The sequence below is a fragment of the Symphalangus syndactylus genome, chromosome 8 (genome assembly GCF_028878055.3).
Source record: "Symphalangus syndactylus isolate Jambi chromosome 8, NHGRI_mSymSyn1-v2.1_pri, whole genome shotgun sequence".
In the NCBI taxonomy this organism is placed as follows: domain Eukaryota; kingdom Metazoa; phylum Chordata; class Mammalia; order Primates; family Hylobatidae; genus Symphalangus; species Symphalangus syndactylus.
In genome coordinates, this window is record NC_072430.2 from 24,529,886 (window position 1) to 24,555,100 (window position 25,215).

The following is a 25,215-nucleotide window of genomic DNA, read 5'->3' on the forward strand; positions in this document are numbered from 1 at the left end:
GTTGACTCTTTGAAAAGATCAATAAAATTGACAAACCTTTAGCTAGACTGACCAAGAAAAAAAGAGAGAAGATTCAAATTACTAAAATCAGGAATAAAACAGGGACATCACTATGAACATTACAAAAATAAAACAAACTATTAGGGAATACTACGAACAATCCTAACAGACAAAATTCTACAAAGGTACAAACTACCAAAACTGACTCAGAAAGGAATAGAAAATCTGAATAGATTTAAAACAAGATTGAAACAGCAATTTAAAATTTTCCCTTAAAGTAAAGCCAGGACCAGATGGCTTCATGGTGACTTCTACCAAATGTTTAAAGAAGAATTAACATGACTCCTTCACAAACTCTTTCAAAAAATAGAACAGTAGGGAACACTTTCCAATTTGTTCTATGAAGCCAGTATTACTTGGATACCAAAAGCAGACAAAGACATCAAGAGTAAAGAAAACTACAGACCAATATCCCTTATGAATATTGATGCAAAAATCCTTAACAAAATTCTAGCAAACTGGAATCCAGTAACATATAGATAGGATTATACACCACCACCAAGTGGGATTTATCCCAGGAATGAAAGCTTGATTTAACATATACAATTCAATCAATGTAAAACATTACATTAATAGAATAAAGGATAAAACTACACAATCCTCTAAACTGCCACAGAAAAGACATTTGACAAAATTCAACACTCTTTCATGATGAGAACACTCAACAAACGAGGAACTGAGGGAACCTTCTCAACTGGATAAAGGGCATCTATGGAAAACCCATAGCTAGCACTTATACTTAACGATTAAGATTGAAAGCTATTACAACCCTCCCCTCCCCACCTCACTGCAAAATCAGAAACAAGATGAAGATGTCTGCTCTTACTCCTTCAACACTGAACTAGAGATTATAGCCAAGAAAATTAGGCAAGAAAAATAAATAAAAGTGATTCAGATTGGAAAGGAAGAAGTAAAACTATCCCCATTTGTAGATGACATGCTCTTGTATATAGAAAACTCTAAGGAACCCATAAAAAACTATTAGAACTCATAAACAAGTTCAGCCAATTTGTAAGATATGTAATAAATTTACAAAATTCAGTTGTGTTTTTATACATTAACAATTCAAAAATAAAATTAAGAAAACAATTCCATGTACAATGCCATCAAAAAGTTTTAAAACCTAACATTTATGCAACAAAAGTAGTAGAGGATTTGTGTGCTGAAAACTACCAAACATCATTGGAAGAAATTAAAGAAGACCTAAATAAATGAGAAGAAATCCTGTTTATGAATTGGAAGGCTTAAAATGGTTAAGGCAGTAATATTCCCCAAACTTATGTATACATTCAATGCAATCCCTATCAAAATCCCAGGTAGCTGAGCAGAAATTGACAAGCTGAGCCTAAAATTCATATGAAAATATAAGGAGCCCCCAAAGAGCCAAAACAATCTTGGAAAAAAAAAAAAAACAAAGCTGGGACATTGACACACTGTGATTTTAAAACTTAGTACAAAGCTACAGTAATCAGGAGAGACTGCTACTGGAAGAATGGAATAAAATTCTGAGTCCAGAAATAAACTCGGATATTTAAGGGTTTATTTATGGACTTGACATTTACTGGTATAAGAATGGAATAAAATTTTGAGTCCAGAAATAAACCCAGGCATTTAATATCTTGATATTTGACAAGAGTATCAAGACAATTCAATAGGAAAACAATAATCTTTTCAACAAATGGTGCAGAGACAGCTGGATACCCATAGGCAAAAGAATGAAACTGGTGCTCTATCTTACACCATATACAAAAGTTCAATTAAAAAATGATTAAGACCTAAATATAAGAGCTACAACTATAAAATAACATGAGCACAATGACCTTGGATTGAGCAATGATTTCTTAAATGACACCAAAATCACAAGCAACAAAAGAATAAGTAAATTATATTTTATCAAAATTAAAAACTTTTGTGATTCATATAATACTATTAAGAAAGTGAGGCTTGGGCTGGGCATAGCGGCTCATGCCTGTAATCTCAGCACTTTGGAAGGCCAAGATGGGCAGATCACCTGAGGTTGGGAGTTCAAGACCAGCCTGGCCAACATGGTGAAACCCTGTCTCTACTAAAAATACAAAAATTAGACAGGCATGGTGGCATGCACCTGTAATCCCAGCTACTTGGGAGGCAGAGGCAGGAGATCACTTGAACCAGAAGGCAGAGGTTGCAGTGAGCTGAAATCACACCACTGCACTCCAGCCCGGGAGACAGAGCAAGGCTCTGTCTAAAAAAAAAAAAAGAAAAGAAAAGAAAAGAAAAAAGAAAGAAAGGCTGGACACAGTGGCTCATGCCTATAATTCTGCACTTTGGGAGGCCAAGGCTGGAGGACTGGTTGAGGCCAGGAGTTCAAGACCAGCCTGGGCAACATAGTGAGACCTCATATCTACAAAAAATACAAAAACTAGCTGGGCATGATGGCCTTTTAGTGTCAACTGCTTGAGAGGTTGAGGTGGGAGGATTGCTCTAGCCTAGGAGTTAGAGGCTGCAGTGAGCTATGATTGCCACTGTGCTGGGCAACAGAGTGAGGTCTTGTCTGGAAAAACAACAACAACAACAACAAAAAAGGAAAAGATAGACTGTGAAAATACTACCTATTGAATGGAAAAAAATTATTTTGCAAATAATATATCTGATAAGGGTCTATTGTCCAAAATATATAAAGAACTCTTACCACTCAACAATTTAAAAAACCCAATTTTCTTAAAAAAGGCAAATGTTTGAATAGACAGTTCTCCAAAGAAAATGGTCATTAGGAAAATGTAATTCAAGACGATTTCACAGCCACAAGTATTACTAGAATAAAAAAGATAAATAACAAGTATTGGTGAGAGTGTGGGAAAATAGGAACCTTCATACATTGCTGATAGGAATGTAAAGTGGTACAGCTGCTTTGGAAAACAGTCTGACAGTTTCTCAAAGAGTTTGACCCAGAAATTCTACTCCTAGTTCTACCCAAAAGGAATGAAAACATATGCCCACACAAAAACTTTTACTCAAATGTTCACAGCAGCATTATTGCAGCTGTGATCCCAGTGCTTTGGGAGGCTGAGGTGGGTGGATCACTTGAGGTCAGGAGTTCGAGACCAGCCTGGCCAACATGGTGAAACCCCATCTCTACTAAAAAATATATATATATGTGTATATATATATATATGTGTGTGTATATATATATGTGTATATATATATGTGTATATATATGTGTATATATATATGTGTATATATATGTGTGTGTGTATATATATGTGTGTGTATATATATATGTGTGTGTGTGTGTATATATATATATATATATATACACACACACAAAAATTAGCCGGGCGTTGTGGTGGGTGCCTGTAAACCCAGCTACTTGGGAGGCTGAGGCAGGAGAATCGCTTGAACCCAGGAGGTGGAGGTTGCAGTGAGCAGAGATCACACCATTGCACTCCAGCCTGGGCAACAGAGCGAGACTCCATCTCAAAAGAAAACAACAACAACAAAATAAAAGTGGCATGGAGCTGTCAGCCCAAAGCTCTCAATGTCTGGCTTGGAAGAAAGTCACTTGTATGAGTTCTGAAGCTAGACTGGAAGCCCCTTGCAGGCAGGGGCCTGCTGGATTCTTGCATGGCTGTGGAAGAGAGCAGAGCCCCCAGCCCAGCCCCTGACTCATGGCAGAACTCAACACATATTAAATGTATGGGAGGCTACAAGGGCCCCCTCAGAATCAGGACAAGATAATCTGAACATAACATGTTTTTAAAATCCCACATAATGAATGTGATCATCACCATTTGAAAGCTCATTAGCAGCAAAGAAGCCCCACATATTATGCTGATAAAGTTAGATATTTCCTGAACTTATGCCAAGAGACCAGATCACCAGGAAACATTACCGGCATGGAAACGTTAGAGAACCCAGTTGCATTTGATCAAGGTAAAGAGGCTTGGACAGACTTGAAAACTGTCCCAGGCTTTGATGGTGCCTACAGAGGTGCCTGGGTACAAGAGCTCTGATTCAGTAAGAATCCTGGGACACCTCTGGCAGAACCAGCCCAGCTCCCCTGATGAGATGGGATCATTTCTCCCAGGCACGTCTGTGCTCCTGCCTGTGACTAGCCCAGGGGTAGTTCTAATCAGATGGAGTCAATCAGAGCCTCTCCCTGAGGATGCTGAAATTGGAACCAATTTCAGTGTGCATGTGGCTAAAACTGTGAAATCAGGAGAGGAGAGGCAGAAGCAGCAGGTCTGAAGGTCAGGAGATGAATCAGGGACAGAGACAAGCACGGGGAGATAGGGGCTGCCTGATCATGTTTCCTGGTTCCAGCTGTCCTGAGACTCATCTGCACCTCTGCCCTGGCTCCAGGAAACACCTCTGTATCTTTCTCATAAAGTCCCCTTTCCTGCTGAAACCAAGATCTAGCCAGTTTTGATACTTGTAACCACAGAATCCTAAGCAATAGAGTTACGAAGACAGAAACAGCAGGGAGCAGCTTTTCAATCCACGCTAGCCAAGAGCATCTCGCTCCTTGGTTTAATTCTGGGCTCATCATGCAATCTCCTGCCCCAGGATTTGGTCTCCTGAGCAGACTTGCTCACCAGGCTGGGCCTTGGCCTCCTCATCCTCCAAATGAGAGACTGAGACTAAACCAATTGTTCTCAAAACCGACTGAACAGCCACATTACCTGGGGGGTTTGTTCACACATAGATTTCTGAGTCCTAGCCATATCCTGAAGGTTCTGCTTTCAAGTCCTTGAGTCCTAAGTTCATGCTCAAATGCACACTGTTTGCCAAACCCACATCGAATGTGTTTTTAAATGTAGCCAGAATTTGTTTTAATCAGGTGTGGTAAGACACAGAGGTATAGAAATGATGGTCACGAAAAAAAACTTCTTGTACTCACAAAAACTAGAAACAGGAGGCAGGGTGTGCCGCATAGGGCCACATGAGGAAGCACCAATGCTGGTGAGGAGGAACAAGGAGTGAGAGGCAAGCGTGGGCGAAAGCCTTTATTGTGGCTTCCATGGGGCAAGGGAGGGTGAGTATGCAGCCTTAGAACTGAGTAACTTCTACAGGCTGGTGGGAATGTCAACTAGGACAACCACTATGGAAAACAGTGTGGAGATTCCTTAAAGAACTAAAGGTAGATCTACCATTTCATCCAGCAATCCCACTCCTGGGTATCTACCCAGAGGAAAAGAAGTCATTATATGAAAAAGCTACTTGCATACACATGTTTATGGCAGCACAATTTGCAACTGCAAAAATGTGGAACCAGCCCAAATGCTCATCAATCAATGAGTGGATAAACTGTGATATATATATATATATGCACATATACGCACACACACATATATATATATATGATGGAATACTACTCAGCTATAAAAAGGAATGCATTAATGGCATTCACAGCAACCTGGATGGGATTGGGGACTATTATTCTAAGTGAAGTAACTCAGGAATGGAAAACCAAACATCGTATGTTCTCACTCATAAGTGGGAGCTAAGCTATGAGGATCCAAAGGCATAAGAAAGATACAGTGGACTTTGGGGACTCGGGGGAAAGGGTGGGAAGTGGTGAGGGATAAAAGATGACAAATTGGGTTCAGTATATACTGCTTGGGTGATGGGTGCACCAAAATCTCACAAATCACCACTAAAGAACTTTCTCATGTAACCAAATACCACCTGTTCCCCCAAAACTTATGGAAATGAACAATTTTAAAAAAGAGAACTGAATAACTTCAGGGAGCTCTGGGGCTGAACCTGATTATCTGTACCTTGCCCTGGGATGACTAAGGCAGAGAGGAATGTTGCCTCCTAGAGTAGAAGAGCCAGATGGAGGAGGCAGTTCAGAGCAAGGCTTTGGATTGACTGGTTTGCACATGAAAGTCATGCTCCCAGCAGGCAGCTGTTTGCTATCTATAAGAACTGAAGGGCCCTGGGAAGGGCAGTTTCTCCCCAGGCAGGGAGGCCTCAGATGTCAGAGCATCAAGAATATAGAAAATAAGAACATAGACTTAATACATACTGTTAACTTCATAAAGTGACTTTCACTGTTTGCTAATGTGAATTGGTCTCTCAAGATTTTGGGCAATTCTAGGTTGTAGAGGGCATTCATTGTTCTCATCTGGCTAGCATCCATTCCCCTTTAATGGTAACAGCATGCCAATTTTCCTTTAGGGAACAAACCCTCTATTCCACATTAAATTCATGTAGTTTAGACAGGGGCTGACTCCTCTCCTTGATATCCGGGTGGGTATGAGAGTCAAGCTTGGCTAATCATGTATTCCATAATATTTAGTGTGTTCATTCCCCATGCTAGGAACTATTCTAGGTACTGGGAATCCAACACAGGACTTCTAGACCTCCCGGTATTATGGGGTTACATAGGCCCTGGGTTGGGTGTGTAATATAACAAGGGTCAACCTTGGGAATTCTGCCAAGAATCACTGCCTCTAATACCCACTGCCCTTTCCTCCTTACTAACAGAACTCTCTTTTCCTTGAGACAGGAGGTTCCCAGCTAAAAATCTTAATTTCCTAGGCTTCCTTGCAGGTAGGGGTGGCTATGGACAGGTCTGGACCACAACATACAAATTAAAGTCCATTTGGTGGAGCTTCCAGGAAAGTCATTCTCTTCTGGATAAGGAGGAGGAGGCCCTGTAGTATGAGCCTCCTGCCCTTTGTCCTCCTTCTCCCTGCTAGGAGTAGGGAGTCACTGGAGTTGCAGAGGCCAGTGGGCAACCTTAAGAACAAAAGCCACCAGCTGAGTATGGACAACAGTAATGGGATACTGATGCTAGAGCTTCAGGATTCCCTACTCCCAGGACTTCTTGTTACATGAGAAAAATAAAATCCTTGAGTTTAAGGCTCTGTCACTTGAGTTTTCTGTTACATGCAGCTGAATGCAATCCTTAACTTAAGAGACAGAGACACCATCTGTGCACGGGGCTAACCCAATGGGATGTAAGCTTAGGTGGAGGAAAGCCAACACAGGGATAAAGCCAACCCAGAGGAAAGCAATGCTGAGAGATGGATGGTGTCTTGTCGTTTCCTATGAACCCTGGGTCCAGCCTTGCCAGAAGGCAGACTTTCTCAGGCAACCTGCCACCATGTGAACTTTTTGGCTTAAACCAGCCTGAATAGGGGTTCTTTAACATTAGGAGTCTGGACTAATTCATGTGTGAAATAATAGAGTTTTGGGGGCCGCAGAGGTGATGGGACAATGCCTATACCGATGGACATTTCCCCCTACACTATTGGGAACCCCTCCTGGCCCCTCACTTCCATCTCGTTGGGTGCAATATTGGAGTGGAATGTTCATCACGGACTCCGACTGACACACAAACATCAACAAGAGAAAGGAGGGCTGCCGTCATTCCTTTCACTAAGCTCTCAGATTTCTCTTTTGAAGTAGAAAATTACAATTTCATTATGTGAAAAAAAAGTCTTGAAAATGAACTGTAACAAAACAGATGGCTAATCAGACTGGAGAAAAAAATTAAGAACAGATGCAGTTGCTGACGAAAATCCTCAAACAAATTAATGTGGACAGTGAATGGATTCCACATTCCAATTAAGGGAGTGGTTAACCTGTGGTTTGCAGGGATGCATGCATCGCTGGATGATGTAGAGTAGATTTGCATGGACCTGGGAGCTCAGAGCACTTATATGACCTGGAGAGCATAGATTCTGAAGCAATGGTTCTCAAATTTGAGTGTAAGTCAGAATCCCCGGAAAGCCTGTTAGATCACCACACTCACAATGATTTGGCAGGACTAGAGGAGAAGGGAGTTCCAAGAATTTGTGTTTCTAACAAGTTCCCAGGTGCTGCTGATGCTGACAGTCCTAGGACCACACTTTGAGGACCACCACTCTAGAATAACTCCAGTTAAAAGCAATTGAGATATAACTAACATATCATAAAATTCACCCATTTAGAATGTGCAAGCAGGCAGGTTTTAGCATATTCGAAAGTTGTGTAACTATGACCACTATATAATTCCAGAAGATTTTCATCACCCCAGTGGAAACCCCTAGCTATTAGCGGTCATTCCCATTCCTCATTTCCTCCAGCCTCTGGTTACCACTAATTAATTTTCTGTCTCTATAGATTTGACTATTCTGGGCGTTCCATACAAATGGAATTGTAACACGGGGGCTTTTGTGTCTGGCTTTCACTGAGCATATATTTCCTAGGCTCATCCATATTGTAGCATCTATCAGTATGCCATTCCTTTTTAGGGCTGAATAATATTCTATTATATGGATATACCACATTTCGTTTATACATTCTTCACTTTATGGATATTTGAATTGTTCTACTTTTTGGCAATTATGAATAATGCTGCTATGAACTCTTGTGTACAAGTTTGTGTGTGTACATATATTTTCATCCCTCTTAAATACAGAACTAAGAGGGGAATTGTTGGGTCATATGGTGACTCTATGTTTAACTTTTTTTTTTTTTTGAGATGGAGTCTCACTCTGTCGCCCAGGCTGGAGTGCAGTGGCGTGACCTCGGCTCACTGCGAGCTCCGCCTCCCAGGTTCACGCCATTCTCCTGCTTCAGCCTCCTGAGTAGCTGGGACTACAGGTGCCCACCACCACACCTGGCTAATTCTTTTGTATTTTTAGTTAAGACAGGGTTTCACCGTGTTAGCCAGGATGGTCTCCATCTCCTGACCTCATGATCTGCCTGCCTTGGTCTCCCAAAGTGCTGGGATTACAGGCGTGAGCCACCGCACCTGGCCTATGTTTAACTTTTTGAGGAACTGCAAGCTGTTTTCCAAAGCAGCAGCACTATTTACAGTTCCACCAGAAATGTATGAGGGCTCCAATTTTCCCATCTCCTCACCAATACTTGTTATTGTCTACCTTTTCTGGATTATACCCATTCTAGTGGGTGTGAAATGGCATCTCATCATGATATCTCATTTAGATTTGCATTTCTCTAATGACTAATGATGTGAGCATCTTTGCATACTCTTATTAGCCATTTGTATAATCTGCTTTGGAGAAATGTCTATTCAAATCTTTTGTCCATTTTCAAATTGGATTGTCTTTTATTGTTGAGTTTTAAGTCACACACACACACACACACACACACACACACACACACACACACACACAGATACATGATTTGCAAATGTTTTCTCCCATTCTGTGGTTAGAAACTGTTGGCTAACACAAGGTCACAAATATATATACCTATGTTTTCCTCTAAGAGTTTTATATGTTTAGCTATTATATTTAGGTTTTTGTTTCATATTGAGTTAACTTTTGTATACAGTGAGCGGTAGTGATCAGACTTCTTTTCAGTGTGGTTATCCAGTTGTCCTAGCACCATTTGTTGAAAAGAGTATTATTTCCCCTAGTGAGTTGTCATTACCCTTGTCAAAAGCTAATTGGCCTGAAATGTAAAGGTGCATTTCAGGACTTCCATTTGTATTTCATTAATCTATATGTCTATCCTCATGCCAGTGCCAGACAATCTTGATTACTCTGTCTTTGTAGTAAGTTTTGAAGGCAGAAGTTTGAGTTCTCCAACTTTGTTCTTTTTAAAGCCTGTTTTGGCTATTCTGGGTCCCCTGCATTTCCATATGAATTTTAGGATCAGCTTGTCGGTTTCTGCAAAAAAGTCAGCTGGGGTTTTGATAAGGATTGCATTAAATCTGATCAATCTGAGGACACTATCATTTTTAAAACGTTAAGTCTTCTAACCCTTGAACGCAGGACATCTTTCCATTTATTTGATTGTCTTTAATTTCTTTCTACGATGTTTTGTAATTCAGCATACAAGTCTTGTACTGCTTTTGCTAAATTTACTCCTAAGTATTTTATTCTTTTAAATCCTATTGTAAATGGGATTGTTTAATATCATTTTCAGATTGTTAATGACTAAGGTGTTAAAATACAACTGAATTGTATATATTGATCTTGTATCCTGCATGTTTATTAAACCTAATAGTGTTATTTTTGTGTGGGTTCCTTAGGATTTTCTACACACAAGACTATGTCATCCATGAATCCAGAAAGTTTTACTGCTTCCTTTCTCATCTGGGTGCCTGTTTGTTTTTCCTGCCTATTTGCCCTGGCTAGAGCCCTGAGCATAATGTTGAATAGAAGTGGTGAGGCACTACATACAGCAGGGCTGGGGGATGCTGAGTTTTGCTGCAGCATCAGCACACTCCTGTAAACTTATTCTTAAAAGCCCTCCTTGTAGCATAAGGAAGCTTGTGTGGGCTTCTGTGCTGGCCTATGAAGATCTGTTGGGTGGGCTTCTGTCACTGGTATTCTGTTCAGGACCCTGATACGTGGTCCTGGGCAGGCCTTTACCTCCTACTTTTCCTCCCAGCACATGCTGCACTGGCCTGGCTGGAGGGCAACATGGAGTGAATTTCTAGGGCAAGAGGCCTGTATGGTTCTGTTTGGTCAACACTGTCCCTTGGGCAAGCCACCTCCCCTCTCTGTCCCTCAGCTTCCCACCCTGGAATATAAGAAAATTAGTCTAAAAATTCCCAAGACCCACTTTTAACTCTTGTTTTGCTCCTGATCTTAGGGAAAAGCTTTTAGTCTTTCACCATTAAGTATGACGTTAGCTTTGGGGTTTTTTTTGAGGCCATTAGTCAGGTTGATGAAGTTTCCTTCTGTTCCTAAATTTGTGAGTGTTTTTTCATCAAGAAAATGTGTTGGATTTTGTCAAGTGCTTTTTCTGTGTCTATTGGGATGATCATCTGGTTTTATCCTTTAATAATGTGGTATATATCACACTGATTGGTCTTTGTATGTTGAACCAACCTTGCATTCTTGGAATAAATCCCACTTGGTGAACTCCATTTTATAAAGAGGAAAACCAAGTCCCATGAAGGTTAATGAACTACCCAAAATCTCACATAAGATTAGTGCAGAGCCACAAACCGACCCTGCTTCCTCAGTCAGTGGCCTCTGTGCTGGCCTTTGTGGGGAGGGACAGAGATGCAGGTGGATACTGGAGTACCATCAAGGCTGGATTATGAATGACCACCTCACCATTGACCAACATTTGTGTTGTGCCTTACACCTCAGAGGTTGTTTTCACAAATACTCTCTTTGTTCCTCATATGAGCATTGGGGAGTATTTTTCCTATTTCACAGGTAAATAAACTGAAGTTTGGTGAAATTCAGTGACTGACTGAAGCATCATAGACAATGGGAGATAGTACCAGGTCTCGAATGCAGGTCTTCAGAGTCTAAATCCTGGTCCTATGTACTGTACAGCTTGCCTGCCCTCTGAATCCTATTATTTCAGGGCCCATGGAAGTCCCTCTGCTACTTACCAGTGGGCAGGTGTCAACTTGCAGATTACAGCCCCATACTTTTAGCTCATAGATTTGATCTAAACAGAAAAATCCTCCTATGTTTATGTGAAGCACTGAAGTTTTTCCAGTCTCTTCTTCCCTGGGGTGAATAAGCTTTAGAATCTAATTTTTGGTATTTTTATTATTTTTTTGTACCATTAAATTTAGACTTATTAAATTGATTGCCTGAAGGGTACTGCAGCTTTGTGGTAAACAATAAGCTAGGTACCCAGGTTCAAATCCCAGCTCTGACATATGCCAGCATTAGGATGCTTAGGAAAGCATTTAGCCTCTCTGTATCTCAGTTTTCTCATCTATAAAATAGGGATAACAAGAATCTCCACCCCACTGTGCTACTGTGAGACTGAAAATGAGCCAACAAACAGGACGTGTTTAGAACAGTGCTTGGTGCAGAGTGAGCACTCTAATTCCAGCTACTGCTGATATTAACCATGTTAACTTCCACTTGCTGAGTACCTACTATTGTCAGCACGGGGTTGGGTTGTTTTACAGAGCCTAGAACAAGCTCAGAGAGGTCAGGTAACTTGTCCAAGGTCACACAGCTAGAAGTGGCAGACTCAGGACTCAATTCCATGGGTGTCCAATGCTAAGGCCTCTTAGCGACACTGTCCTACCTCCTGCAGGGTGGGCTTGATGACCCTCAGGGCATTAGAGGGGCAAAGAGAAGCCCAGTAGAAAGCAGAAGAGGTCAAGACCTGCTGTTGAACTGAGCTGTCATACTGAGGTTTGTGGGGAAGGGGAAGAATGAAAGGGATAATGTGAGGAAAAACATCAGGTATCAGCAAAGTCAGAGGCAGGCCCAGCTGAGTGCCACACACAGGTGCAGGTTGTCTGGGCTGGGGGTGGTGAAGAGAGACACCGAAGGCCCAGGAAGAGACACCTCCCTGGCAGCACTGCATAAAGGCCTGGAGAGCTCTCAGGGCTCGGGCGGGGGCGGGGGGGGACTTCCCAGGGGAAGCAGCCTTGACTTGGTCTCCCTCTCACACAGGCACAGTCAAGTGACACGGGGACTCTGTGAATGCTTCCTCACCGAAGCAGCTGCCCTCATGGCGAGGGAAGGAGCAGAGCTGCAGACCAGGCTCTGTCCGTCAAGGGAGAAGCCGGGCCCAGAGTTCCCTCGGCTGGTGCCGATCCCAGGGACCCCATTCCAGGGACCGTCGGCCCAGCACTGCAGACACTCCCACAGCCCCCACCCTGAGGCTCTGTGGCTGCTTTGCAACTGGATGTAAATGGGTCCCAGAGCTGGAAGGATGTCAGGGTTGGTGCACCAGCTCCCTCATTCTAAAGATGACCTGAAGTTACGGCCCGCTTTGCATCTCAGCGCAGGGATCTCAAGGCTTCTGACAAAGTTGTCCTGTCCCATCACTCTTGATGGTGTGGCACTGGGCGGGGGGGACATTAATCTCTCTGCGCCTCCATGTCCTCACCTGTGAGACAGTGATAACTGTCCCTGCCGACTCACTTCAAGGACCCCTGGGCAGATGAAAGAAACACAAAAAGCACCAAGCATATTGCCCTGCCTCTGAAGGCCTCACCTTGAATTTGGAGGCCCTGGGGAGCATTAAATTGAGGACGCATCAGAGAGACACCAACAGAATCAGGGAACACGTTGTTGGTGCCCCACCCTGCTGGCGAGCCTTCTCTGCTAAGCCTTCAGGAAAACCACCAATGACAGGGTGAAGCCGTCCGGGTTCCCTGTATTTGCACACCACACGGCCCAGCAGCCAGCCTCCTCCCTTCCTTTCCTTCCAGCTGCCCCGTGCATTCCAGTGCAGATGCTCCAACTCAGGACTGGGCCCTCCTGGCCAAAGTCAACAGAGGAAGCAGTCAGAGGACAGCTCCTTGGGGTTTGGCAGACCTGGGGTGCCAGCCCTGATTGTGGTACCTATTCACCTTTGGGAGGCTTCCTGAGCCCCAGTTTTCTCATCTGGGAAATGGGGATACTATAAATACCAGCTACCCAGCAGGGCTACCATGGACACTCTAAGTACTGAATAGAAGATGCCAGGCATGGTGCTGGGGCCAGAGCAGGTGCTTGCTGGGGGACACCCTGCTGTGTAGCTGTTGGCTGGGGCCTTGCCCTCCTTCACCTCCCGCAGAAGGCTCTAAAAACTGCACAGGTTTCTTGGCGGCTCTTGGGTCTGGTCCATGTGAAGACATCGTTAAGATGGCTTCACTGCTTTTCTTCAGCTTCACTACAATACCTGTTTAAGGGGACGTGTGGAGCGTGACATCCTCGGCAGCTCCCATATTCCAGCCTCCTTCCAGTGTATCTGCAGAGGCTGGAAAGCTAAAGGTGACATCTCCCAGAAGTTGAAGTTCTGGATTCAAATTAGGTCTCTGATTTGAAAAGCAGAATTGTGGTGAGGCTGGACCAACCACCTTCCTGCTACTGTCCAGCAGGGCTGGGGGATGCCGGGTTTTGCTACAGCATCAGCACACCCCTGTAAAGTTATTTTTAAAAGTCCCCCTTTTAGCATAAGGAGGCTTGTGTGGGCTTCTGTTGCTGGCATGTGCAGATCTGCTAGGTGGGCTTCTGTTGCTGGCATTCTTGTTCAGGACCCTGACACGTGGTCCTGGGCAGGTCTTTATCTCCCCACTCCCAGCATGTAGTATATTGGCCCAGCTGGAGGGGTGGCACGGAGTGGATTTCCAGGGCAGGTGGCCTGGATGCCTGGTTCTGTCTGGTCAAGACTGTCCCTTGGGCAAGCTGCTGGTCCTCTCTGGTTCTCAGTTTCCCACTTTGGAATATAAGAAGGCCAGTCTAAAAGTTCCCAAGATCCCTCTAGTATTCAGAGACTGTTTACTGCTAACCATAGAAAACTTAAAAGAATATTGCTCTCATTTTAATAAAAAATACTGAGCTTTCTTTTCTATGGTGCTCTATTTGGTCTTTTAAAAAACCCACTCATAGCCAAAAAGTAGAAACCACTCAAATGCCTATCAACTGATGAATGGATAAAATGTGGCATTCATGATCCATACAATGGAATATTCAGCCATAAAAAGGAATAAAGTACCAACACATAGTACAACGTGGACGGACCTTGAAAACATCATGTTAGGTGAAGGAAGCCAGTCACAAAAGGCCACATATTGCATGATGCTCTTGATATGAAATATTCAGAATCGATAAGTCCAAAGACATAAGAAGTCGGTTAGTGGTTGCTAGGGGGTCGGGGAAGGTGGGAAGAGCAGTTATGGGTAAAGGGTGCCTTTTGGGGTGTTGGAAATGTTCAGAAACTGATGTTGATGATGATTCCACAATTTTGTGAGTACACTAAAAGCCACTGAATTGTACACTTTAAAGCTATGAATATTATGGTAAGTGAAAAAGACCTGTTATATGAAAAAATAAGGACACTCAGCCAGGTTTTGTTCTAATTTGTCTGAGAACTGATACCTCTGCGTGCACAGAGTGATTGAGAAGGAAGCTCCTTTAAAATTCTGACCTTGACTTATGAGACAGTCAGCCGAATGTGCAATTTCTCTGGTGGCTTCCGAGACCAAGGTAAGAACAAAATCATTTTCACTATAAAGTGCCGTGTGTCTCTGGGGGCCCAGAACAGACGAGAACTGTGTGTGGAACTGCACATGTAAATGAGCCCACAGCATCTCCAGTTCCTGCACTGCTGTCACCAACGTGCCGAGATGCTAAGAGGAAAGGACAGGAGGGTGGAGTGTTAGAGAGTTCCATTTCTACAGTGCCACCTTCTGAGCTTAAAAGGACCACAAAGACCTCTCTCCTCCCAACCAGTAGAGCCCTCTCAAGAGCTATTTACAACTGAAGAAGATGGGGGTGGATGGGGAGAAAAGCTCTAAAAGCTTCCCGAAATCTTCCAATTACCTGTTCTGGGTTTTGCTATAATAACAGAAGAGAAGGTTGGTGGTACCATCCAAGCCCTGAAGACAGCATGTGAGATTCCAAAGGCCCTGAATTCAACCCAATTCAACACAGTTTACTCAACACACACACAAATTATTTGGCACCCTGCACACACACTAGAAGACACTAGCATCCCAGAGGAAACCAATTCCCTTACGAGCTCCCAAGAAAAAGAGGTGGCTCACACCTATAATCCCAGCACTTTGGGAGGCCGAGGCGGGCGGATCACTTGAGGTCAGGAGTTCGAGACCAGCCTGGCCAACATGGTGAAACCTTGTCTCTACTAAAAATACAAAAATTAGCCGGGCATGGTGGTATGCATCTGTAATCCCAGCTACTCGGGAGGCTGAGGCAGGAGAATCGCTTGAACCCGGGAAGTGGAGGTTGCAGTGAGCCAAGATCGCGCCACTGCACTCCAGCCTGGAAGACAGGGTGACAGTCTGTCTCGAAAAATAAATAAATAAATGAAAATAAAATAAAGCACCCTGTCTGGCCCAGAGTAAGTACTTAGTGCGTTTTACCTTCTGTTACTGTTCTAAGAACTTCCAAGGGCCTGGACTTTCGTGAAACACACACTTATCCCGTGGTTTCTTCACTGAGAGGAGCCAAATTGCATCGCAGGCCGAGGGTACATACCTAAGGCCATGTGCTGGCTTCATGACAGCTCTGGGCTGGTGGTTTGGGACTCTGCTCCTGGCTGGACCAGATCTTGAGGGTATTCGCAGCTTGGGAAGCACAGAGTGGAAAAGTGGCCCCCTACACAATGGCTGTGTGACTCGGGAAGCCTCACAGCCTCTCTGAGCCTGTTTCCGCCTCTATAAATGAGGATAATATTCCTCCCTCACAAAGCAGCTGTGAAGATTAAATGAAAGTGCCTGGAATGAAGAGGCAGTACTCAGTGGATAGTGTCTGGTGCTCGGGGTAGAAACCCGGCTCATTGCACCTGCAGAACTGCTGGGTGACCATGGGCAATCACTTACCTCTCTGTGCTTCCCCTTCCTTCTCTGTAAAGTAGAGATAATAAGCATCCCTACCTCATTCTGTGGCAAGGCATGAATGAGGGGATACATGTAAAACTCTTGGAAAAGGGCATGGCACACAGATGCCCCGTGAGATCCTGCCATGAACTGAATCATTCCTCCCCCTACCCGCCTCTAAATTCGTATGTTGCAGTCCTAACCCCCAATGTGACTGTATTTGGAGCTAGAGCTTTTAGGAGGTAATGAAGGTCCTAAGAGTGGGGTCCTAATTCAAAAGTGGCCTCAGAAGAAGAGTGAGATCTCTCTCCACATGCATGCACCAAACAAACAAACAAACAAGGCCACGTGAACAAAAAGGCAGCAGTCTACAAGTCACGAAGAGGGACACAGAACCCGACCATGCTGGCACCCTGATCTCGGACTTGCAACCTCTAGAAATGTGAGAAAATACATTTCCGTTGTTTAAGCTGCTTCATCAGTGACATTCTGTTAGGATAGCCCTAGCCGACTAATATAAGAATTACACCATGGAAGCCGGGCGCGGTGGCTCACGCTTGTAATCCCAGCACTTTGGGAGGCCGAGGCGGGCGGATCGCGAGGTCAGGAGATCGAGACCACGGTGAAACCCCGTCTCTACTAAAAATACAAAAAATTAGCCGGGCGTGGTGGCGGGCGCCTGTAGTCCCAGCTACTCGGAGAGGCTGAGGCAGGAGAATGGCGTGAACCCGGGAGGCGGAGCTTGCAGTGAGCCGAGATTGCGCCACTGCACTCCAGCCTGGGTGACAGAGCAAGACTCCATCTCAAAAAAAAAAAAAAAAAAAGAATTACACCATGGAATACTATGCAGCCATAAAAAATGATGAGCTCATGTCCTTTGTGGGAACATGGATGAAACTGGAAACCATCATTCTCAGTAAACTATCGCAAGGACAAAAAACCAAACACCACATGTTCTCACTCATAGGTGGGAACTGAACAATGAGAACACATGGACACAGGAAGGGGAACATCACACTCCGGGGACTGTTGTGGGGTGGGGGAGGTGGGAGGGACAGCTTTAGGAAGATATACCTAATGCTAAACGACGAGTTAATGGGTGCAGCACACCAACATGGCACATGGATACATATGTAACAAACCTGCACATTGTGCACATGTACCCTAAAACCCTAAAGTATAATAATAATAATAATAAAAGAATTACAGAGCAATAAAAGAATTCCCCATTTCCTGCTTAGTGCCTGACGTATGGCGAGTCCCCAGTAGCTGTTTGTTGGCTGCTATAATAAAAATGGCCATGAACGCCAGCGTCCTGGTAAGGACAATGTGATTCCTTACCATTATGGGGGCAGGAGAGAGTCCTGTTGGCGGGCCAGGGAGCAGCCTCAGCAGGCTCGCAAGATCCTCCAGACTATGTGCCAGAACAAGCAAACAAGCTGCACCAGGAGACTTTCCCAGCTGGGCTGTGGCTCAGGGTCATTGCCGACTGTTTCAGGGCAGTGCCAGCACTGCAGACCATGGTTTCCATGGGAGAAAGCGCCTCTTCCTCTTTTTCCCCCCACCCACACCCACTCCTGGGAGGCCTAATTACCAGCCTCTGCGGTCTAAAGTAGGAAGAGTTTGCCTGTATTGGGTGTCCACCTGTAAATCCACCATCAGGCCAGGTGGGCACCGAAGCTGGGTCCTGCTGATGCTGCTGGGCTCCACCCCAGCAATCCCAGCAACCCCTCACATGGGGTCAGCGCGGAGGGAGCAGGCTGTGGCCTCCCACCTCCCCACTTATCAGCTGTATGCTAGGGGTGTGAGACAATGTATAAAGCACATCATGTGGTCATCTGCTCAGATTTGCTCTGTAAGCCCGGAAGCTCCCAGAGGGCAGGGACCATGGCTGTCCTGTTCCTACCTGATCCCCAAAGCCCAGAACAGAGCCTGGACCCTAACTGTTTACTGACTGAAGGGATCATCTTGTCTGCAAAGTGCCTGAAGCCCAGACCTGGCACAGAACAGGTGCCTGGTACATGGTCATTCCCTCTCCTTGAGCCCTGGAATGACTGATCGTCCCAGGCCCCCAGGATTCTGGAACCTAGGATCGTTTTAGAACACTGTAGTCCCAAAAGGAGAGGGTAACAGAAGCCACATGGTTAAAGCACACTAGGATTCACACTAACATTTGCTGAGCACCTACTGTGTGTCAGACACAGTGCACAGACCTTGACTAAAGTATCTGATTTGCTACTCAGATCAATCCTGGGAGGTAGGTGCCATCACCCGCCACTTTGTGGATGAGGAATGGAGGTTTAGGGAGGTGAAGGAGCTTGCCCAGACTCACCCTGCTGGTGAGTGGCAGAACTGAGATTTGAACCCAGGACTTCTGGACTCCAGAGCCGGCCTCCCAGCTTGTCCTTCACACCACACAACAGCTGCACATCGGCACGGGGCTAGACTCATTCCTTGACACCCGAAGCTGTGCTGGTTCCGAGCTCACCAGCAGGGTGGCTTCTCCCTCTTCCCGCGGCCCCTGGCCCTGTGATTCCTCCCCTGGTCCTGTGATTCCTTCCAGCGCCCCAGCTTTGGAAAATGCTAGCTGCATCCACCCCTAGGCAATACCCTCAAAGCCATCCCGCAGCCCCAGGCCACTGTGAAACCTGAACAAGGGATGGGTGGGGTGGGGTGAGGTGGGTGTCGGCAGGGCCAAGAGCTGGATACAGGGCATTTCTGTCGGGGGCGGAGTCTCACTGACTTGCTCCAATTTCCTGTTAACCTCTGCCTACCCCGGGCCTCAATTTTCCTAGGCAGCTGTACACACCTAAACGAGCAGCAGCTGTACAACTCCGTTCCCACCGCCTGCTCCTCATGGGTGAAAGGGAGGAAGGAGAAAAGGAAGCCATTTGTGGTTTCCAGGGACAACACCTGGAAACACATCCGCAGATGCACAAAGGAGGTTTCCCCTGGGATGCAGGAAGCTGAGGCCTGTTCCTGAGGGCAGGGAGGACACTCGCCCAGAGGAAGCATGCGGAACTTGGTTTAGGGATGCACTGAGCCCAGGGGAACAGCCTGGAGCCTCTGGCTTGAGGAAGAAGGCGGGCCCCTATATAGCAGGAAGTCCTGCCCCCAAGCAAGGGCAGAGCCCCTCAGAGGAGGACTCGGGTGCAGAGAACCTGGGAGCCGGGAGGACCCAGGAGCCATCTGGTTCCAGCCCTTGCAATACAGCTGCATGCTAAGCCCCTGACCCTGGGAAGTGACCTGTCCAGAGGCCGCACAGCCACTTCTCTATGGAACAGCAGCTCCCAGTACAAGGACAAGGCGAAGGCGTGGCTGGTCCAGGGTCCTCCCTGCACAGTCCTGTCAAACTCTGGGCTTAAGGAATGGGAAGATGAGGCATCCTCACCTATGGCTGACTTGCTTAGGTGAGGATGACCAAAAACGGCACATCCCTTCCCCTGGTTTTCCTGCAGCGCCTGGACAGTGGACAGCCTCGATACCAGGATTCAGGTGAAGTGGTCAGTGCAGGGCAGTGGTAGCTGTGGCCCCCTTAGGCCCCACATCTGCAAAATGGGTATTCTGCCACCCACTTCATGGGGTGGAGAAGGGGCACATAGAACTCTCCAGATGGCAAGTCGCTCCTCCTCGCCCCACCCCTCATAAGCTCGGCTGTTTCCTGGACTGTGGTTGCATCTCCCTCAATGCAGCCTGCTCCGGCACTCTGGCCCTCCCTGGCATCTGGTCTCCAGGCCCCAAAGAACCGAAATTCCTTCAGTGACTGCAGCTCTGACCTTTCTCCAGCCCCACGTGGACACAGGAGGGAAAGTGAGCTGGGGGTGCGGTAACTTGGGGCTGTAAGGGGTGGCCAGGGCTCGAATCATGGCCTGTGCCTGGACCTTCTGTGAATACAGGGCCTGTCCTGGATCATCACTGTGAGCTGGTTCTCTGGGTGGACACACTGCCCTCCCAGCGCCCTGCCATGTAGAAATCTTCCCTCACTTGGTGCATCCAAACACGTAATCTGGGAGAAGGGGACCTGGGATCTGGAGACCACCCCTCCTGCTCTTCATGTCCCACACACAGCCCTGGTGGCTGAGTTCCAAGCATGGCGTGACCTCTCTCCCCACCAGCCAGACTGGCCGAGTAGGGCCCGTCTTCCCTACAGAGCATGTGGGCAGGTGTGCGGGCATGCCAGGGAAGCCTTTGAGACGGGCTGAGACACCAATCCCCTCGGCCTTCTGGTCAGCAGAGGAGGCCTGGGAGGCCTGAACCCCTGGGCTGGGCTCCTCTGTGACCCCAGTCAGGGAACACATTTCATTTTCTGAGTCTGCCCTTAATGTGAAGAAAGCCTAGGAGGTGTTGGCCAGCAATTCTGAACGCAGCCAGCTCCCAAGAAGCAAAGGGAGAGGGTTTGAAAATGCAGATCCCCAGGCCCTGCTCCAGGCTCTGGAATGTTCAGGTTCAGAACCAGGCCTGTCATTTTGGGAAGAGCCCCTGGATAGCTGTGATGAGCATGCCCTGGAATCTCTCTAACCCAGAAACTCCAGGGAAGCTCCGTGATCCTAAATGAATCCTGCATGTTCATGCCAAACCATGAAATCAGGGGGCAGGGCACCCCAGCCTGCCAGGCCCACGCCACCTACTGCAGGCAGGTATTCCCATCAAGATGGGACAAGAGGCAGGACAGCCTCTGGCCCTCCAGAGTCACCTCAGTGAGCCTGATGTTAAACACAGAATTCTTTTCAGAAAACATCAAGTTCTGGACTTGAAAGTTCTGGAATCTTGCCTCCTTTCAGGATGGTGGACACCAGGAAAAATGCCTCCAAGAATGGGGCCAAACAGCTTAGCTCAGGCCTTTGTTTCCCACTGAGGACTCCAGAGGACCTCACGGAAGGCTTAGTTAAAGATGAAGGCAGGCGGGGTGGGTCCTAGGATCCTCTCACACACGAACGCCTGGATTCATTTGACAGATACCTACTAAGCCCCTACTATGTGGCCAGTCCTGGGTACTGGGGATGCAGATAAATGCAGTAGACAAAAGTACCTGCTTTGTGGAGCTGACAGTTTAAGCAGGGCAAGAGACACAAGAAAAAGAGAAAATATTTTAAATGCGGTAGTCAGGGAAGGTCACAGTGAAAAGGTGACATTTAAGCAGAGACCTGAAGAAGGTGAGGAAGTGGGCATGTGGATACCTGGGGAAACTGCATTCCAGCAAAAGGCAGGTGCAAAGGTTCTGGGGCAGGTGCGCACCTGGTGTGTTCTAGGAATGACAGTGAGGAGGCCGCTGTGGCTGGAGCAGGGGCCAGGAGAGGGAGAAGAAGAGGAGCTGAGGTCAGCAGGAGTCGGCAGTCAGATGACACGGGGCCTCGGAGGTCAGACTCCAAGTGAGATGGGAGGACCCTGGAGGGCTTGCTGCAGAGCCTCAGTCTGATTGGACTTATTTATAGGTAGGAGATATCTTCAAATACACAAGGTATGACTGTCTAAGGATCATTTGTGACCTTAGAATCTTCTATCCCAGCAAATAAAGAGATGCACAGGCAAAATGGCCTGCTGCAAGGGCCAAGAGAGTGCAAGAATGTCCCTAAAAATAACACTGTGGACTGCTTTTCCTCAGCACAAAAGATCGACTGCCCTGAACATTTAAGTGTGGTCACTAGGGGTCACTGGTGCTCCCCAGGCCTCCAGCCACCCGCTCTCTGGCCCGGGGCTCTTGCTGCACTCGGCAGTGCCCGCACCCCACTGCAGCTCAACCCACAGTTCAGTACTGAGGCCAGATTCACCTCCTGAGCATTCCAGTGACCTAATATCGACCCTTTGCACCAGCCCTCTGCCACCCTTACAGGTCCATGCCTCCATCCTGAAGACCTGGGCTTGGTCCTAATGGAGCCCCCAAAAACATAGCCCGAGAGTCCAGCACCCCCAGAACTCACCCGGCATGGAGAAGGGGGACAGGAAGGCAGCCTCCACCGGCTCTGGCTCCGGCGGTGGTGGCTGTGGCGGCGGCTGCTGCTCCTGATTCTGCTGAGGGTCTTCGGCGTTTTCCACAGGAACATTCCCATTCTCAATGTTCTCGTGTCTCCCGTTTTGAAGCGGCTTGCTGCCCACACCGTTGGCCGAGTTGATCAGTCTCTGCCGCTGTGTGGACAGGAGGCAAGACGGACGCCAAGGCGTGTGATAAAGCATCACGCTATTGCTATACGCTGGGTTCCTCACACGCATCCTGCTCTTACAGGTGCCTAGAACAACATCCCTGGGGACAGGTCTGCCTGAGAATCAGCCCCAGGACCTTGGAATCCTTCTATGTTTGGTCACTTCCATTTGCATGGTTACCAGGAAGCCTTTGAGGATTTATCAGAGGGCCTGGGCCCACCCCTTCCTAGTGCCAGCTGGACAACCCAGCCCATGGCCCTGGTGACAGCCATCGTTCGGGGGCCCTCCCTGGTGATGTTCAGAGCTGCCTGAAGACAGCCACAGGAAAGGCCTTGCATGCATTTTGTAATTTTTAATTTTTTAGGTGCATTATACAAAATGTACACTCACTGCTGGGTGTGGTGGCTCATGCTTGTAATCCCAGCACTTTGGGAGGCTGAGGTGGGCGGATCACTTGAGGTCAGGAGTTCAAGATCAACCTGGCCAACATGGTGAAACCCTGTCTCTACTAAAAATACAAAAACTAGCCGGGCGTGGTGGTAGGCCCCTGTAATCCCAGCTACTCAGGAGGCTGAGGCAGGAGAATCGCTCGAACCCGGGAGGCAGAGGTTGCAGTGAGCTGAGATCATGCCACCGTACTCCAGCCTGGGCAATAAGAGCAAGACTCTATCCTACAAAAAAAAAAAAAAAAAAAAAAAAAAAAAAAAAAAAAAAGTACACTTATACTAAGTGCACAGATTAATGATGTTTTACATCAAGATGTACAACATTTCCAGCCCCTTCAAAGACTCCCCTCAGGCACTTTCCTAGTCTACATACCCCCACTCCAGAGGTAACCAAGGCAACCACTATGCTGACTTTTGTAAACATTGATTAGTTTTTCCTGAACTTGAACTTCATATAAATGGATCCAAGTATTAATGTATATTTTATGACTGGCTTTTTTCAGACAACCAATAGCCATGAGATTCACCCAGCTTGTTGCATGAGTCAGCAGTTTGTTATTTTTCATGGCTGTGTAGTATTCTATTATATTGAATAACTCACGACATGGCTTTGCCTATTGATGGGCATTCAGATAGTTTCCCCTTTTTGGTTGTTATGAAGACTGCAGCTATGCACATTTGTGTACATGTCTTTTGTGGACATACAGCCTTTCAGTGTGTGTCACTGAAATTTTTAGAGCTGAAAGCATCCTGTTCAATACCCTCACATTAAGCGGGCCAGTGGCTGATGTGAGATTGAAGCTCAGAATTCCTTCCTTCTGGACCCAGCTTCTCCAGCTCTCCATGCTGCCTACCAGGGAGTTCAATCACAACATGGTGGAAGATAAAGTCTTCCCAGTAGCTTAGAACATTTAGGGCATAATAACCAGTATCTCAGCAACTTACCAAAACCTATTCCTTTCCCGGCTATATATGCCATGAAAAATATACTATAACACCCAATCTCTAAATCCTTCAAAGTTATTCAACCCTCCCCATCTTTAGCATCCAGTGGGTACAATTAATGCATGCATGAAAGACGGCCTGGATTCAGTCAAATTTCACTGATTCAAATTTCACTGAATTGGACCAAAATGATTCACAATGAGTCAAAGCTTTGGAAAGGTGTTTCCTTTTCTTAATATACTTTCTACAGAGAGGGCACAGTACACATTAAATCAAAGAGAAATGTTTACAATATAGAACCCGTAGGCACTGTGAAATATCGTTCTTGCATACAATCTATGTATTAACTACTAATTATCAGCGATCACAGTTTGAAGTCTACCAACCCATCTGCTTCTCAGAGTAAGGACTTAAAATTCCAAAATGCACACGTGCAACAAAGACTGGAAAAGTTGGTGAGCAACGACCCCATCTTTGCTATACTGTTTATACATTAAATAATATTAAAATCATTATCTCTGCAAATGAGAAATAAAAGCACCCCATTTAAACACAGCAAAAGTGAAAAGGAAGCCCCAGAGGTCACTGCTGCTCATTAGTGTCTTAGATTTCCTTCTGGAGTTGTTCTGTCCACAGAGAACAGGTGTGAATTCATCTTTTTTGTTTTGCCCTAAATAACATTTTAAAGAAATAATCCATACTTCAGGCTGGCCTTTCTCCAATTAGTTCTACTCTAGTGCCTGACAAAATACTTAGTGAAATATCTCAGGCAAGGTATTCCATTGCTGCAGGCTTTAAAATATCTCTTCAAAGGATAATTTGCTGCCTGTGGCTGATGGACGGGCTTCTGGAGGCCCCAGGGCATCCTTCCTTAAACAGGTGCAGTGATCAATGGCACCAGGAAGAGCCCTAACAAGCCAAGGCCTCCTGCATCCAAGGCTGCTCACTTTTATGGTCCTTCAAGCAAACTCACCTCATTAATGATGATCCTGCTGGCCATCCGTAGTCGGGTCCTGGGTCCAAACTTATTGGTGATCATGATTCGTAAGCCTGCTTCAGGGAAGGTGAACTTGGGAGGGCTGGAGCTCATGATCTCATCCACCATCACCACGGGGTTCTTGCCATACTGAGGCTTCTCCTTCACTATTGAGCGCAATACCGTGATTAGTGCTGATCTCTCTGAGGACAACACCCAAGTGCCGGGGCCACTGCCTTCCCCTCGCCTTGTGAGCTGCCCTAGGCTGTGGTCCTGGCAGCTGGCAGCCACCGGGAAGTCTGGATGCCTGGCTTCAACTCCTCATGCCAGGCAAAGTGGGTCACTGGCTTTGAAACACCTGCTGACCTAGCATGTGAAGCCCAGTGGGTCCCCTTGCTCCAGGACCACTCACGGGCAATTGATGCTCTTCTCCCCTCTCTTCTGGG

The 25,215-nt window shown here is 46.3% G+C and overlaps 1 protein-coding gene across 3 annotated transcripts in view; it reads right to left on the bottom strand.

The window, feature by feature from the left end:
- Window positions 1-25,215, bottom strand: part of SLC24A4 (solute carrier family 24 member 4) — a 177,670-nt gene that overhangs the window by 20,364 nt on the left and 132,091 nt on the right. For all 3 annotated transcript variants that reach the window (XM_063643979.1, XM_055288363.2, XM_055288362.2), the window contains 2 exons: window positions 24,767-24,936; window positions 22,183-22,387 (listed from right to left, as the gene is read on the bottom strand). In XM_063643979.1, coding sequence (XP_063500049.1) covers window positions 22,183-22,387; window positions 24,767-24,936 — 375 coding nt within the window. The remainder of the gene's footprint in view (window positions 1-22,182; window positions 22,388-24,766; window positions 24,937-25,215) is intronic.